General features: G+C 35.2%; 1 protein-coding gene across 2 annotated transcripts in view; it reads left to right on the plus strand.

Annotated features, from left to right (window-relative positions):
- Positions 1-18,157, plus strand: part of DPYD (dihydropyrimidine dehydrogenase) — an 831,093-nt gene that overhangs the window by 178,964 nt on the left and 633,972 nt on the right. For both annotated transcript variants that reach the window (XM_032302714.1, XM_032302713.1), the window contains exon 4: positions 12,537-12,624. In XM_032302714.1, coding sequence (XP_032158605.1) covers positions 12,537-12,624 — 88 coding nt within the window. The remainder of the gene's footprint in view (positions 1-12,536; positions 12,625-18,157) is intronic.

Consider the following 18,157-nt stretch of genomic DNA (forward strand, 5'->3'; position numbering starts at 1 on the left):
TTTTGGCCTTTAGGCTAAGTTTTTTTAGACTAAATTTTATAAAAATATTCTGATAATTATCAGGCCATTGTCACATTAGTTCATTTCCCATGCCATTCCATTGCCTGAAACTTTGGTCCACCTTAAGATATGAATTAAATTGAGAAGATTAAACATTTATATCCTTATCTGTTTTTCTCCCATATTCATTAACTTCCTGAAATTTCTGCATACTCTTCATGTGCAATGGTCAGCATTGCATCTTGGGCATAAACTCCTAAGGTCTGAAATAATGTTTAAATCACTTTATACAGAGCCTAGTAAGAAGTAACAGTGGTCTGCAAAACAGCTTTACTTTTTGCCACAATATATAATGATCCAAGTGTTATAGAGTGACATAATTATTTTGGGCTTGGTCATGATTGTGGATGTCAAATATGTTTTTATATGTCAAATATGTTTTTATTTTATGTATTATTTTATGTATTATGTATGTGTGATATTTCTCCAGAATGTTTCTAATTGCTTTTATTTTGTCTTTCTGGTATTTCTATTAGAAGTTTCTGGTGTTTCTATTAGAAACACTGATTTCTTGATAGGTGATTTACCTATAAGAAATTGCTTTGTAAAGAGTAACATGATCATGGGTCCCCTGGGTGGCTCAATGGGTTAAGCCTCTTCAGCTCAGTTCATGATCTCAGGGTCCTGGGATCAAGCCCCACATCAGGCTCTCTGCTCAGCAGGGAGCCTGCTTCCCCCTCTCTCTCTCTGCCTGCCTCTCTGCCTACTTGTGATCTCTCTCTCTCTCTGTCAAATATATAAATAAAATCTTTAAAAAAAAGAAAAGAAAGAAAGAAAAACATGATCAGAGCGCCTGGGTGGCTCAGTCGTTAGGTGTCTCCCTTTGGCTCAGGTCATGAACCTGGGGTCCTGGGATGGACCCCTGCATCAGGCTCCTTGCTCAGCGGAAAGGCTGCATCTCCCTCTCCCACTCCTCCTGCTTGTGTTCCTGTTCTCACTATTCTTCTCTGTCAAATTAATAAATAAAATCTTAAAAAAAAAAGAATAACATGATCTGCAAGTATTATTGCTAGACACTTTGTAAAGTAAATGAGGAATTTTGTTAGATTGTGTTTTAAGGCAGCTGTTTATGGATTAAATTGCATAATAATGACTATAACATGCATGGCTTTTATCAGAAACTCTTTACATAGGAAACTCTTTCTCAGGTTCTCTGGGGCTACTCACTATCATTATGAGAACTACTGCAGAAATGAAATGATGATACCCATAGGCTGGGCTTTGGGGAAAGTCAGACCTGTGTAAGAGTCCTGACTCTGGATTTCACAAACTGGGAGGCAAGCCCTGACCATTATCATACACTATTAAGATTTTAGAATGAAGTAGAAGAGAAAACTGGCAATCACCCTTAGAAGATTTTTTTTAACTTCTTAATGATCACCAGGATTACAAAAAATAGGAAAAGAAGATTTCAAACCTGAAACAGAGAAGGAAATTTTGTGCCTTAGTATTTTTATCTTTAAAATGAGAATAACAACAGTACCTACTCCATGGGGTTTTTAGAAAGATATAGTGATTTAATATTTATATCTACCTTATTGAGTGATTATGGAGATGAAATGAGTTAATTTTAAAAAATGTATAAAATAGAGCTAGCATATAGTTACTCTTACATAAGTATTTACTCAATAAATTAAACCCAATACATTTTTTCACTAAAGGTGTATATTATTTACATAAGTTTGAAGAACAGTTATTTAAAAATGTATTTTTTCTAAACATTAACGACAGTAACTGGAGTATTACCAAAATTTTGGCTGTCTTTTTCATCCAATTTCAAATTAATCTGTTTCCAAGCAAACCAACAGCAAAGAACAAGGAACCTAACCATTTTCTCACTGGAAGAGGAAATCTAAGAGACACCAGGAAAGTGAATCAGCATTGCATTTCAATGTGATAATTGTTTTGATAAAGGAACCCACAGGTTGTTCTGGGAGATCAGAATGGCAAGAACCAGGGAGCTCCATGAGAGACACCTGAACTGAATTCTGAAGTAAGCTTAAAGTGTAGTTTTTGAGGCAGGGAAAGAACATACTAGAATGCATAGAGGTTGAAAAATGACTCATGTGCTCATAGAACAACAGAGTTCTAGAGTGGGGCAAATGTTGCAGCTGAAACAGTAGGAATAAAGCAGGCAGGTGCCAGTGCTTACAGATCATTTTGTGAGAAACTTTCCCTTCAGGCAGGAAGATGTCATGATCTTTAAACAAAACAAAACAAAACAAAAACCTTGTGGAAAATGCATTTTTCTTTTACTTAGGGTAATCAGCATAGATTTTGATTAGGAATGAATATGTACATTTAATTTAAATGTGTGCAGGGGTGTGTTTACTTTTCACTTTTTGAAAAGGGGAAGTGGCATCTTTTTTATGGAGGAAAACATTTAGATAAATTTGTGTTGGATCCACACATGAAACTGAATAGTTCCAACAGGAAGAAAATCCAGATCTGGCTGTTGCTTTCCAAATCTGTTCTTCCAGCACCTGAAATATTAGTCACTGTTGTACTGCTAAAGAAGAAAAAAGAAGTCTAGACAAATCTCTTTTGCATGAAGTAAGTCCAGTATACTTTTAAGTCACCATCTTCCAGAAAGCTTCAGTAAACCCTTCCCTTCACCAGCACAAACTTAGAATGTAGTGGCTTTTTAATAAGTAACTTAGAGTTGAATTATTCCTACTATGCTCTGATATCTAGCTAGCTAAGATTTGGATAAATTTGTTTCTAAATTCTATCATTAGTGAATGATATAGTATAATTTTAAGGCCAAATATTTTCTTCCACGGTTGTTTTAATGACATAATGGATCCCTTCAGCTCTGTGCTGTCCCTCACCCATTATTTATTTGACAAAACTTGACCCTTTGTTCTTTTCACTTTTCTGAACCACCAGGTACTCAGAAGTGTATCCGATTGTTAAAACTCTTATTAAAACTTTTACCTGGTACCCCAACCTCCCACCCCCCCGTCCCTTCAAGGGCACGGATTGCATGGAGCACGGGGTGTGGTGCAAAAATAATGAATACTGTTATGCTGGAAATAAAAAATAAATAAATAAATAAAATGAAATAAAACAAAACAAAACAAAAAAAAAACTTTTACCTGGATCTTTTTCATAAGACTTACGGAGTTTTCAGGGACAGGAAAGAGAATATGGGAACATCATGGGTTTGTTTTTGCCTGATTTGATTCAAATGACCAAAGTAAAAAAAAAATTAAAATTACACAGGATATTGTAATTTTAGTTGTCAGTCAACATCAAAGTATGTTAATTTTTCTATTACATGTTATCCTTGCCCATTGCAAAAAAAAAAAATTAATGCAGTATAACATTGTATAAAGTTAAATCTATCTCAGATATTAGCCCACTATGCTTAAGTAGGTTTACATATTTACACAGATATTTTTTCATAATCAACATATCACATAAATCTAGAAATCATATAATAAATAGCCTATTTTATGCATTGATGAAACCATTGGACTTTGTTTCTCTTTTATATCTTTATTAGAATTCAGACAGAATTGTGTCAGTATTGTTATTATTGTTATATTATTCTGAAATTGCCTTCAAATAAGGCGTAAAATATATGGTATTTTCCCTTTTGGAATTTACTGAAAGGTTTACTTTTAGAGCATCTATGACTAATATATATTACCTTTTTGGTTATGTTTGTATAGGGGCTTCACTGATCTTCATTTAAACATACAAGAAGTGTTTTAAAATTTGAGAAGGTAATTTGCACAGCATCTGGATATGTTATAAAGAATAATGTCTTTTTTCTAAGAAGCCTTAGAAGATCCTCAATATAAATGAAAGAGTTCATGACACTAGTGGGGAAATGGTCCAGGTGAAATAAGATTATTGAGTAGCAGGAAAGCTATAATAAAAACTGTCAGTACTGTCACCCAGTTCCCTTTAAGGTCTGTAAAGGATCAAGGGTATATTGAGAATCATCTAACAGTTGTTTGGAATGGGAGGGGAACCACAGTTGTGGTGAGCAACAATATGCTGCTTTTAAAAAAATACCTACAGCTTGTTGTAGTTAAATTAAAAATGGTATGTTGGACTATAAAATGTGTTGGGAGACTTGGGTTTTTGAAAATGGCTACATGCTAACTAAAGTGTAACTGTATTATGGATATATGTAGTCACATGTATATAAACTTACTCATATTAAAATGACATATAAATCAGGTAGCTTATTAATTATAAATTGCTACTTAAGGAAAGATCATATTGCAAGGGGAAAGTGCTGCCCTACCCTGGAGGATAAGAAATTATTTGTTACCACCTCACCAAATGGCAGCAGCTGAAAAGAAGAAAGGAGAGCTTTTGTATTTCAGCTTGGCTTAGAGGAGGGAAAGGTGCAACTGTCTTTGGTAGCCCCAAATCCAGGTTCATTCAACACCTCCTGCCTCCACCATGCTGCCCAAATTCTACCCCAGTGAACCGTAGGTACACCAATGGGGAAGTCAGTGCCAGGTCTGTGCTGGTCTTGAAGATCAGCCCCTTAGTCTGTCTCCAAAAAACTGGTGATGACATTGCCAAGGGAACCAGTGATTGGAAGAGTCCGGGGATTATAGTGAAACTGGCCATTCCAAAAAGTACATCATTAGTTTTAGATACAGTGTTCAGTGGTCATCAGTTGCATATAACACCCAGTGTTCATTACATCACCCAGATTTTAAGTGGTACTTTCTGCTTCAACTCTGATTATCAAAGCCCTCAAGGAAACAACAAGAGACAGAAAGAAGCAGAAAAATATTTAATAGTAGTGGAAATACTCACTTTTGATGATACCGTCAATGTTGCCTGACAGATGCAGCACCAGTCTTTAGCCAGAGAACCCTCTGGAACCATTAAAGAGATCCTATGGGCTGCAGCGTTGATGGCTACTGTTTTCCATGACATCATAAATGACAGCAGTAGTGGCGCGGTGGAACACCCAGCTATTTACAAACCACAAAGGAAAATATTTCAATAAAGGTTCATTTGACAACACCCCCTCCAAAAAAAAAAAAAAAAAAAAAAAAGGAAAGAAAGAAAGAAAAAGAAAAGAGGAACTGAGAAATATGCCTAACACAGGCATTGGTACTAGGAGGTAATGTATGAAGCAGGAATGAAGGAAATCATCTTTTATATCACATAGATTCTCATATTTAATAATTTGCGTTCCTTAATTATTTGCACAACCGTAAGTTATACCTTTAGTAAGGGTATAGCCATTTGCAAATTTCGCAGTATATATATATATATAATTATATATTATATATAATATAAATATATAATAAATATATAAATATATATATGTATTTAAGATTTTATTTATTTATTGGCAGAGAAAAAGTGCAAGCAGGGGGAGCTGGAGAGAGAGAGCAGACTCGGGAGATCTCAAGACCTTGAGATCATGACCTGATCCAAAGGCAGGCACTTAACCAAGTGAGCCACCCAAACTTTGCGCCTCAAACTTTGCAGTGTATTGTTGCAGTATATTGTTGTGGCATCTTCTCTTGAAAGTAATAAAAGAATCTAAGTTTGTGAGCAGCATCCTCAGATACCACAATTTACTCTCTTTGTGTAGTAAAATAGGACAGTATGTTTAGAATTTTTCAGAAGGTGACATGCCTGAAGTTTTTATGGAAATATTTTATTTGCTTGAAGGACAAGATGTACATGAGTTTGTGGCTTCTTATGCTGTTGAGGTTTTTAGAGCATACTTATTTTTTTAAATAAAAATGTGTTTAAAAACCATCTAATACAACTGGCTATTCCAAGGTTATTTAAAATGGAATAAAATCAGCCTCCTAATTTTAGGAATTAGTGCCTCAGTGACTTCTGAGGTTATATAAGCCTTTGAAATCTTGTGACAATTTTTTCGTCTTGACTCGAGAAACTTCTCCTTGAGGAGACTTTTTACTCTCTTTTCTTAAACTAAAATTGGACTCCAGGAGAGAGGATACTGTAGCCTTTTTCTAGCTGTGACTTCTAAACTGCTTTTTTCTCAGTCTTCAAATTACTCTGGCAAGGAGGCAGTGATGTTGCGAAGAGATAAGGTCAGTAGAACATCACCTTTTAAAACTCTAACCTGTCTTCATATGTGAATGGGATAGTCCTGGGTGTAAGATGGTAAATGTGTTCTAGTAGTTTCCTCAGCTGCCCTGGTCACTGGTCTTATTATGCTTCTGGGAAATTTCTGGACCCTCAGTATTCTCCATGTGTGAAGTGGAGATAAAAGCCTTCTTACTAATTTTTAAGAACCAGTTATAGATGAAAATAAAAAATGAGTATCAAAATGTAACGTAAGTCCTTCCATTCAATTCAAAGTAGGCAAAAAATGTAAAACATACTTTTTTAGCCATTTGTTTCTGAGACAACCAGTAATTCTCTGGTATACAGTACAGAAAGACTGTAGAAATGTTTTTAACTATGTTTTATTTCCAGACTCATGACCATGATCGTCCAACAAGATATTTTGAGCATCAGTTATATGAATTGTGTACTGTTTTAAATCTTGTTTGTTTTGAATTATTTTGAAGTACCCACATATGAATGGAAATTTCTAGTAGATAAATAGCTCTATTTAAAAATTCTGTTTTGGCATTAAAAGTTTTAAAACATGAACATCATTGGTTCACCATCACCAAGGCAGAATGGTGCACAGCATAAAAAATTCAGTTACTTTTCACAATGTTGCCATAGTTTCCCAGCCCAGCAAAATAGAAGCTGGGCCAAGATGCATATTAGGAATATTCAAAATTAGTGCCAAATACCCCAGAGCTAGTAAGAATCTGTTGTGTAATCAGAGAAGCGCAATCAGAAAGAATATAGGAAAGGCTATTAATTGAAGATTGAGAGACATGGAGAGAATTATTAGAATCTGGGAATTGCTCTTGACTGTTTAATGTATCAGAACATTTTATTAGTCTCATCATGTTTTAAAGATACCAACCATCTTTCTTGGGTGTTTCTGTTATGATGGGGTCTGGTACAAGGATTGCAAGCTGTGGAACTCAAACTTGGCGTTACACACTTCTAACACCCCATTTCCTTCTTCCTTTTTTAAAAACTAACATATATTATTTGCTTCAAGGGTACAGGTCTGTGAATCATCAGTCTTATATAATTCACAGCACTCACCATAGCAAATTTTTTTTAAAGATTTTATTTATTTGAGAGAGAGAGACAGAGATAGAGCATGAGCGGGGAGGAGAGGGAGAAGCGGGCTCCCAGCTGAGCAAGGAGCCCGATGCAGGGCTCAATCCCAGCACCCTGGGACCATGACCTAAGATGAAGACAGATGCTTAAACAACTGAGTCACCCAAGAGCCCCTAGGCCCCCATTTCTTGATTTACGTACCTTCCATTCAATTCTGTGCTGTTTCAGTAGAAATACTGCCAAATTGGGGTAGAATATATTAGTCTGTGTATTTACTTACACTGGTGATTATAGGGTAGGGGAGTTAGATCCTATTACCCCTCTTCTACATTTCAGTTAATTAGACCTTCCAGAGGAAGGTACTAAACATGAAAGTTCTGAAGCAATACAACATCAATATTAGGAAAATATCTTGTTTTGTTTCCATGTAAATACTAACTTGCCCAATTTGATTACATCTAGACCAATACAGATTATACATAGCCTGATCAAACACTGCTAACTTGATTGAACCAAAGTCTAACAAAAGACCAAAAACAATGCAATATGATGTTTTAATGTTTTCATATAGATTTTGTGTGATTTTTTTTTTAACTGAGGAAGAAATTGTTATTTAAACTTATGGATTGGAAAATTCTTTAACAAGCATAGGTTACAATTCGAACTGCTCTGGATGCTTAACAAAAGCAGGCATCTGTTTTCAGATGTGTGAAGAATGAAATGCTGTTCATTTCATGACTTACTATAATTTTTTCAGGTGTTATGCGATAGAGTAAAACTGTCCAGCCTCACTAATATTTGGAAAGAGGAATCATGGCTCTCTTTCCCTGGAGAAAGATCTGTATATCTCTAATAGATTTTGTCCCTTAAATAGCAGTACTAAAATTTTCATACATTTTTTATGGTCATGCTGAATCATGAAGGATTAACATTATTAAGGATTCTATATTTGCTTTTAATGAAATCCATTGTTATGCCGTCTATTAAACGTGGAAATGAAAAAAGTTTATCACTAGTAAAAAATCTAAGATGTTTCATTGCTTAAAAAATAATCTAATATTCTGCTTTTAGTATAAATATAATTATTTCAGGATTAAAATATTACATAATTGTTTATCTGAATTAACTTTTGGCTCTTACAATGCATTTAAAAATAAACTGCATTATAACAGTAACTTTGAAACATAAAAGGGGAATTAAACAAATGAAGATAAAAACAAGCATAATTTAAATGTTACTTCTAAGGAAAAATTTATGTAGAACTGTGGTTTACAATAATTGTTGACATATTCCCCTAAGTACTGTGTCTGTGATTTTTCATGGTATCAATCATTTAAAGTAATTTAGGTAATAACATTCTGACATGCATTTCTGCTATTTTATTTACACCATTTGCCTACATCATTGTAATGCAGTACCTTTCTGATTTGGTACAGTAAATGCACTCTGTAATATCTATTATGTCATGGTCAAAGGATAATTTATTGTCAAATAGAAAAATAGGTCAACACTAATGTCACTTGATGATCAACCCTCCCCCCCCCAAGTTTAATAAAACATCTCACCAGTATGCATTCCAGTGCAGTGGTTGATATTTTATTAGGACTACCTGGCTATAGCAGTAGTGTAATTACTGAGCTGTCAGAGTGATAAGTGGGATTAATGGCAGCCTGATGCACTTTAGTCTGCAGAGTGCTTAGAGAATTGCAAGATGGTATTATTATCAGAGTCTGCCCATTCTGGCATATTCATGGCACCAAAGGAAAAAAAAAAAGAATGCTACAATTCAGGTTTGCATTGCCCTGCCTCATTAACATCTGACATTTCCAACAGCTGTTATTTGTGAACTAGCTCAATAATAAAAAGGGACTTATTTGGTGAAGAGGCTTAATAACCACAACTAAAAATCCTTACATTGTCAGTGCTGTTAAGTGAATCTGTTTATGTTGAATTTAAGATTTCTCTAGAAGAACAGGGAAATACACTATGCATTAATTTGGCTCATTCATATCTGCTGACAATATAACTTTATTTTTTAATTGCCTTATTATTCAAGCTGGGTGTTAGAAAAAAGAAAAGCAGAAAACTTGTGACTTCATTAAGGATGAGCAGAATCTATATATCTATATGGTGTATATATATACACATATACAGATATACATACACACGTATGTATATATAGACATAAATATATACACACACATACACATATGAAACAAATAAGTACATTTGTTGCTTTATTACTGGGAATTTCCAAATATTTTTAAAACTGTTGAAGTGACATTTTTAATAAATTAGAAGTTATTTAAGATGGCATATTATTTGCTAATTTTTTAGCTATTTTATTTTTTCACCTCAGAAGAAATCATTTCAGATCACTAATAATGTTCAACATATTTATCCATGTGGAGATAACACATATAATATCACCTCATTTCAACATCATAGACCAAATTAACCATGCATTATATTCTGTTGCACTGTTGTGCAGTGTATGCTGCTAACTGTACTTTCAAGAAGTTCTTTTTGAACTCAGTGACAGTGTGTTAGGAGAAAAAAATTGTGAGTATGAGAAGATAGGAATTCAGCTAAATGATAGATGTGAATCTAACAATGGCATTTAGAGGAATGATAGGGGAGAGGTTTAATGACTACATTTCAGGGAGGACAATTGATTATGAAAAGCCTTCGGTACTCATTGTGTAAAATTTAATTTAGAGAGAAGGCTAAGGGCACAAACCAGAGAAAAGAGATCAGATTTAAAAACAAGATATTAATTAGGTGCTGAGAAATTGGTTCAGACAATGAAGAGGACTCTCCTACTCACAAAAGAATGACAAGGAGACTGGTATTGTTTTCTCAAAGGAAATGAAGCAAGGTCTTTACACATGGAAGTAGATAGAAAATGAGCTAGCTAGTCACCTTTGTCACTGAGCAGTGTAGGATTCATTCTTAATGAAATTCTGGGAGAATTCTGGTCTTCTGACAAATGTGACAATGGTATACTTTAAGTTTTAGATCTCCAGCCTAATTCTTCTCTACTCCTTTTCTCACTGTGTATCTGACCAACCTGGATTAGTTTACATACCTTGTCATGTTCTCCAGGCCTGGGCACATATTGGGTCATTATCTTGAGTGACCTTGCACTCCAAATCCCACCCTTTGCACTTCCCTAAGGCCCATTCATACTTCAGTGTTCTGTTTGAGTAGTACTCTTCCCAAAGAGCTTTGCCTGCCTCTCTCCTTCCAGCACTACCATTCCTCTGAAATGCTCCCTTCCGTTAATATTTTCACTCAAATTCACATTGACAATGACAGTTGCCTTTTATACATGTCAGCTTCCTCCAAACTGCAAAGTACATGAGAGCAGGACTTGTGTCTTGTTTATCAATTTTATATCCTCATATCCCAGGTTCCGCCATGTAGTAGGGGCTCATTAGATATTTATTAAATGAATAAATAAATAAATAACACACATTGATTTGAAAATTAAGGACCATTCTAGCCTGCGGTTTCAGTTCTGATGTAGTAATTATAGAATTGTGATTCTTGCTGTGTAGATCCAACCGTATATATCAGAATCACCTCAAAGATTCCCCCCCCAAATACAGATTCTCAGGCCAATATCTCGGACTCAGGAGGGGTTTCCCTGTGGAAACTGTGATATTTATCAAGCTGATTCTTAGGCACACTAAAGTTTGATCATATCTCTGGTTGGTTCCCCAGGAAGCAGACTTTGAAATGAGATTAGTATGCAGGAAGTTTATTAGAAGATCAATATTTTTTACATAAGTGAAGGAATCAGAATTGGACAGCCAGCCATAATAAAGGCTGCAGTGGTGGGGAGGATGTGGAGAAAGGGGAACCCTCTTACACTATTGGTGGGAATGCAAGTTGGTGCAGCCACTCTAGAAAACAGTGTGGAGATTCCTTAAGAAATTAAAAATAGAGCTTCCCTATGACCCTGCAATTGCACTACTGGGTATTTACCCCAAAGATACAGATGTAGTGAAAAGAAGGGCCGTCTGTACCCTCATGTTCATGGCAGCAATGGCCACAGTTGCCAAATTGTGGAAAGAACCAAGATTCCCTTCAACAGACTAATGGATAAGGAAGATGTGGTCCATATATACTATGGAGTATTTTGCCTCCATCAGAAAGGATGAATATTCAACTTTTATATCAACATGGACGGGACTGGAAGAAATTATGTTGAGTGAAATAAGTCAAGAGGAGAGTCAATTATCATATGGTTTCACTTGTGGAGCATAAGGAATAACACAGGGGACATTGGGAGATGGAGAGAAGACATGAGTTGAGCGAAATTGGAGGGGGAGAAAAACCATGAGAGACTATGGACTCTGAGAAATAAACTGAGGGTTTTGGAGGGGATGAGGGTGGGGTGTTGGGTGAGCCTGGTGGTTGGTATTAAGGAGGGCATGTATAGCATGGAGCACTGGGTGTGGTGCATAAACAATGAATTTTGGAACACTGAAAAAAGAAAAAAAAAAGGCTGCGGTGGATCTTTGCAGACTTGTTCCCCAAGTCTGGGCAAGGGTACTGGGCCTCAAACCTCTTCATTGACCTGCAATTGGAAGCAGGCAGCCATTGGAAAGGGGACATGACCTTGTTTGAGCCTGTTCTTTTTGGCTGAAGGTACAGCAGCAGGGGAATAAATGCTTCATTCTGGAATGGGGTGGATTTGAACTATGCATGAAGCATGTACTACAAAGACCAATGACCATGTGAATAGTCTGTAGGTTAAAAATCACAAGAAAGTTGGAGGGAGGGAGAGCTGATGGGAGGTAAAGAAAGAGGGAGAGAGGAAAGGTGGGAGACAAAGTGGGAGAGATGATGGGAGGAAAAAAGGAAGTTACAAGTGGTAAAATGAGAGAGACTTTGCTTGTTTGCTTTGTATTTTTATAATAATTGTGGCATAAAGGCATATACAACTTTTATCATAAAAGACTGTATTCTCTAAGTTCTGCTCAGTTTAGGAGAGATCAAAATAAGACTGGGTTAGTAAAAGAATAAATGATGTATCTTAAATAAGTATGGTTCTCTTAATCTCTAGGAGGAACACAGAAAGGATGGGCAATTAGCCCGAGTGGTGGTATTTTATACATCTCAGAAGGTGTACAAAAAATGAAACACAGATATTCTTTGTTTCTTGCTTAAAAAAAGATTCTGTACCTAAAAAATAGCACTATTTTATTTGTCCTTACTAGACGCTAACTCTGAATGGGTATCAGATAAAGAATATATAGAGTATTACCTCAGTTACCTTAGAGTTTCTTTAATCTGGTCATTTTTTTCCTTAGATGCCTGAAATGTGCAGATGCCCCCTGTCAGAAGAGCTGTCCCACCAATCTAGATATCAAATCATTCATCACAAGTATTGCAAACAAGGTAAATTCAGATTTAGCTCTGCAAATGAAAATAACAGCACTGATCTTGGTATCTATGACTTGTGATTAAAGCATAAAGCTTGTCTTAGTAAATTGGGTTAGGCTACTAAAGATATGATTTCTAGAGGCATGTAAAAATGCGGTACATTTTGTTAATTAATCTCTTCCAAGTTGTGATATAATTATTAAAAAAATGCATATTCATTGTTTATTGATTTAAAAATTAGTTTTTGTTAAAATTAATGATTTTTAAATCCAAGACACTCCCTGAATAGATTGACTGTAGCTTAAGCTTGCTAAGTGCTTATAGATAGGAACTGTCATTGATTAGCAAAATGCTTTTCAAATTTGTGAAATATTTTTGTTTCAAAATGTGTTTTGGTATTAAGTCTGGCAGACTGAGACACATCGAGGAAATGGACTTTCCTTGTTGCTAAAATTCAGTTAATTTGTTTAAGATATGGAATAAATCATAAAGACTTGATAGAGTTATAACCAAAAAACCCCCAAGACTAAAACATACAAAACAGGCTTTTATGAGCATGAGTAGAACAGAAAGAATTTTAATCTTTTTTTTTAAACCAGTGTGAAACTAAGCCTAGTTTTTCATTCACTAAGTGAATGTTTGATTGATTGAATAATTAATTAATAGTATCTTTCAGTTGTGAAATGAGTATTGTGAGCTCATAGCCAAGTGTTTGATGCTTTAGCAAATGGACAAAAGCTGAAGGAAGTCTTTCCTAAAGGATGTAGAGAATCCTTCTTTTCAGTGTTTGACATTTATGTTCTAAAATGCTATACAAATCCAATAAGTACTCCTTCACCAACCAGCTACCTTTTTTTTTAAAGATCATTTCTCAATGTCAGTTATTCAAAAAAATATTTCAGGGGAAAATGGTACATTTATATAGTTTTAGGATTTCAAAAGAATTAATGTTATTACTTAGGTATATGTTATGGTATTAATCTACATGGATATATTAATTACATTTAATATATTGTTATTTATAAATATATTTATTTTATTTAAATCTAGGTTAAATTTTTAGATTAACCACTTATTGGGAACCCAGGGAAAATTATTTATGAAAGAAAGACAGCATCTCTCTTACAAGGTTGTGGTATAAATGAAATGATACTTGTGTGTGACCATCCCTAACATAGTGATTATTTAACAAATATTTTGTGGATGTGGAATTATTAATTTCCCTCTACATTCAGTATGGTGCATATTATACAAGGGATTACTATTTTTGTAGCTGGTATTATTTATTGAGTAGCTGCTATGTACCAAACACAGTGACATGTATTGGGTTTCTGTTACGGCCCTGCCTTGTAGAAGTTCATAATTTGTGAGCAGAAATGGATACATTAAGAAAAAAAAAAAAAAGACACCCTAACCATACTGAATGTGGCTGATGCTGCAATCTATGCAATCCAGGAAGAGTATTCCGCATGGGCAAAGGCAGCCATGTGAGTGTACATGACAAGTTTGGGCAAATGTAGTAACTCCAGTGTGGCTAGGGTAGGGCCTAGATTACAGAAAACAGAGTGATGGAAAAGAGACAAAGCCATTAGACTGGGATTCAGTTGTGAAAATATTGTCATTCTCTTCTCAATATTTGAGACTTAATCCCATCCATAGAAGATCACCAATTTCTTTATATTTGTTTTATAATTAAGAAGTTGAATTCTAGGAAGGGATCTCATTTATTAACTTTATGGTAATCCCAAACATCTATCATCACAAGACCTTTGTCTTATATGTGAAAATAATTCATTATGTGAAATCTTATTTATTTACTAATGGCTTCATAGGAATGGGATGAAACCAAATGTCCAAAGTTTGAAGTCTGCAGTGTTTTGACTAAAATTATTTCCATACTTGACTTCATGCATGAGGAGATATTACAGTTATAATCCATCTTAGCTAAATGTTCCCTAGATATTCCAAAGTTCACTAGTGATATTAGGATTCTAATTAGTGTATACCCTATTCATTCAAGGTCTATACAAATTTATAGGAAAAAATAAAAGACCTGAAGGGAATAATGGTATTCTTTGAGAAGTTTATAAAATGTCTAAGCAAGATCAGAATCACCTCTATTTTAGGAAAACTTCTGTTTCATTAATTTGTCTGTATTCCTTACTGCCTAATGAAGTGATTTGCTTAGCTATTTTTATTTAAACAGATTTTTATTTGAAGAGAAGATATTTGGAGACCTTTAATTGAAAATGTGATCTTTTGCCAGGCATTTAGGGAACTCTATCATTAAATAGTGTTTTGTTGAAGAACACTGAAGTAATCATAAAAGGTCAGAGATTCTTGTTCTTTAAAGCCTGCAGCTTTTTAGATATTTACCAGCTGTGTACAATGTAGGCTGTCCCACGTTGCTCTGCCAGTGGACCTCAACTCAGGAGGGGGATTCTTTCCAGGTTGAGAGGGTAATTGAATCGCCAGACTCAATGAGCCTTGTGCCTCTTTGAGAAAAGGATGTCACTTGTATTGTATTGTGTTAGGTTTCTGTGATTCAGGGAGTTTAGGCCAATAGTTCCATTCTTTATTTTCTTACAAACTGGATTACAGCTCTAGTTTTCAAAGGTACACTCAATTCTATTGTACCCCCTCAGTCAGTTTTTCTCTGTTTCGTTCATGCAGGCTGTTGTTTGCAATTGTATCTCTCAATCGGAAGTACACGTTTCAGAGTCATCAAACTGTGAATACTGGGTTCTATTTCCTGATAGCTTTCCTTTGGGGGAAAAAAAATACAGTATATAAGAATGAGTGAGACCAATCTATAAATGTAGCAAAAAAGAATGACTTTTTAAAAATGTTCCTTCGTTTCGTGATACTTTATTTTAAACAATGGAGTTGCTTTCTCTTTTCAAATGTTTCCGTCAAATTGTAAAGAATTGATTTTTCCACTGATTTGTATATTGTATAGAATCTGTGTGCCCAGATTTGCGTGGCTTTTATACCTAGATAAATAAACTTAATAATACATATTAGAGGAAAGCTGACTAAATGATGCAATGGAAAAAACAGAACAAAACAAAACTCTTCTTTATGATAGATCCCCATGGAAAGTACTAGTCAGGGAAGGAACAGATGTCGCCAGCAGAATTCATTTGATAACTATGGGCAACAATATTTTTATTTAAAAGAGTCATCTCAATATATGTGCATGTGTATATGTGTGTGTACACATGCACACACACATGCATATTTCTGACACAAGTGTTAAAAAGCAGAAGCTTAATCAATAGTTTCACTTCATCCTCCTTTGGGGTTTGCTTTTCAGTTATAATGGCTAAGTGGTTTAATACCTTTATCAAGTAAAATGTTGATAATTTCCAGAATAATTTCCTGAAAACATAGCTCTAATTATATCACTGCTTTGTTCAAAAAATGTCAGTGGCTTCCCAGTGCCTAGAAATCAGTGTCCAAATACATAGCCTATTATGTAAGCCTATTGAGCTTTTCCCCACTATCATGACAGAGAAATAAGGAGATGAAAAAAAAAAAATTAGGAGGCCCACAAATTACCTCCCATTAGTATTTGAAAATATGAATATTTTAAATATGTAAAATAAAAAGGTAGTGATAAGGTTTCTTTAAGTGTGCAAGGCTAGTTTCCTCACTTGTTTTGTTAAACAAGAACTATGAGCACCTTTGTCCTAAGAGGTCTGTTAGAAACTTACTTACACGCTGCCATATAATGATGCTCAAGAGAACACAGTTTTAAAACACAGAGTTTTAAAAACTATGTTATGCTTTTAGAGGGCAAACAATTAGAGTGAATATGCCATTTGGCTTAAATAAATAGTTCTGAATTCATGTGTTAATTTCATTTACAGTTGAGATGCCAGTATTTGAGTAAGTGAAAAATGTATTTTTCTAGGACTGAGTGAATTCAAATTTTTACAACTCATTTTTGGTATGGGTCTGTGTCATTTAGGATGTTAATTTGAGTGGGTCTTCTGGTAGGGAGTAAAGTACTATATATCCAATTAGCTTATCCCTAAGTCAGAAAATACTGTTTTATGTATATTAATCTTATCCTTTTAAAACTTGTAAGATAATATTGTTATGCTTTATTAGTCTATGTGAATAAAGCTAATCCAATATTAGTCTGTATTTCTTCCAATATTAGTCTATATTGGATTAGCTTTATTCACATTTTGCCAATTTTCTTCATTTTTTTCCCTTTTTTTTTTCATTTTGGAATTGCCATGGGAAAGTGGTTTAGTTTTGCTTATACTGATACTATTGGAAAATTAACAGAAACCTAATTAATGCTTATTTGAGTGTTACATGTCTTTGGAGGGGGGCTTTTTTTTTAAAGATTTTATTTATTTATTTATTTATGTATCTATTTGACAGAGAGAGAGATCACAAGTAGGCAGAGGGGCATGCAGAGGGAGAGGGGGAAGCCCGATGTGGGGCTCAATGCGGGGCTAGATGCGGGGCTCGATCCCAGGAACCTGAGACCATGACCAGAGCCGAAGGCAAAGGCTTAACCTACTGAGCCACCCAGGTGCCCCGGGAGGGGGTTGTTTTAAAGAACTTTTTATCTTTAGTGTTCCACTAAACAGTGATTTATCTGTGTTTGGATTTCTTTCCTTTTTTTTTTTTTTTTTTTAAGATTTTATTTATTTATTTAAGAAAGTGACTGAGAGAGTACATGAGCAGGGGGAGAGGGAAGAGAGGGAGAAACAGTCTCCTGCTGAGCAGGGAGCCCAACATGGGCTTGATCCCAGGACCCCGGGATCATGAGGTAAGCCGAAGACAGACTCTTAACTGACTGAGACACTCAAATCTACGTTTGGATTTCTTTTTGTTTATTCTGCTTACTTTTCACTATAGTTGTTGAATCTGTGCACTGATGACTTTCATCATTTGGGGGAATTTCTCATTGACTCTCTATCATCTCCTTATGGAACTCTTTTTTTTTTTTTTTAAGATTTTATTTATTTATTTGACAGACAGAGATCACAAGTAGGCAGAGAGGCAGGCAGAGAGAGAGAGAGAGGGAAGCAGGCTTCCTGCGGAGCAGGGAGCCCGATGCGGGGCTTGATCCCAGGACCCTGAGATCATGACCCGAGCCGAAGGCAGCAGCCCAAACCACTGAGCCACCCAGGCGCCCCACCTTATGGAACTCTTAATTAGACATATGTTAAACCTTTTTACTTTATTCTCCATAACTTAACTTATCTTATGGTTCCTTTCCTTTTCTCTTCCTTTCTTCCTTCCTTCCTTCCTTCCTTCCTTCCTTTCTTCCTTTCTTTCTTCCTTTCTTTTTTTCTTTCTTTCCTCTGCTTTTCTTTAAAGTTTGTAGAAATTTGGGGGAGAATGCAATGAATACATTTCTCTTTACAAGGGTTTTGTATCTGTTATGTTCTTGGAGGACAATATTCTCCTGGTTTACTTACCAAATGCCTTTAGGGTGATTACACTTATTTTTCTCTCTTACTGCCTTGTCATTTTCAGTCTTGGACATGGCAGCTCAAGAATACATTCAGATGACTTTTTA

The sequence above is a fragment of the Mustela erminea genome, chromosome 10 (assembly GCF_009829155.1).
Source record: "Mustela erminea isolate mMusErm1 chromosome 10, mMusErm1.Pri, whole genome shotgun sequence".
NCBI classification, from domain to species: domain Eukaryota; kingdom Metazoa; phylum Chordata; class Mammalia; order Carnivora; family Mustelidae; genus Mustela; species Mustela erminea.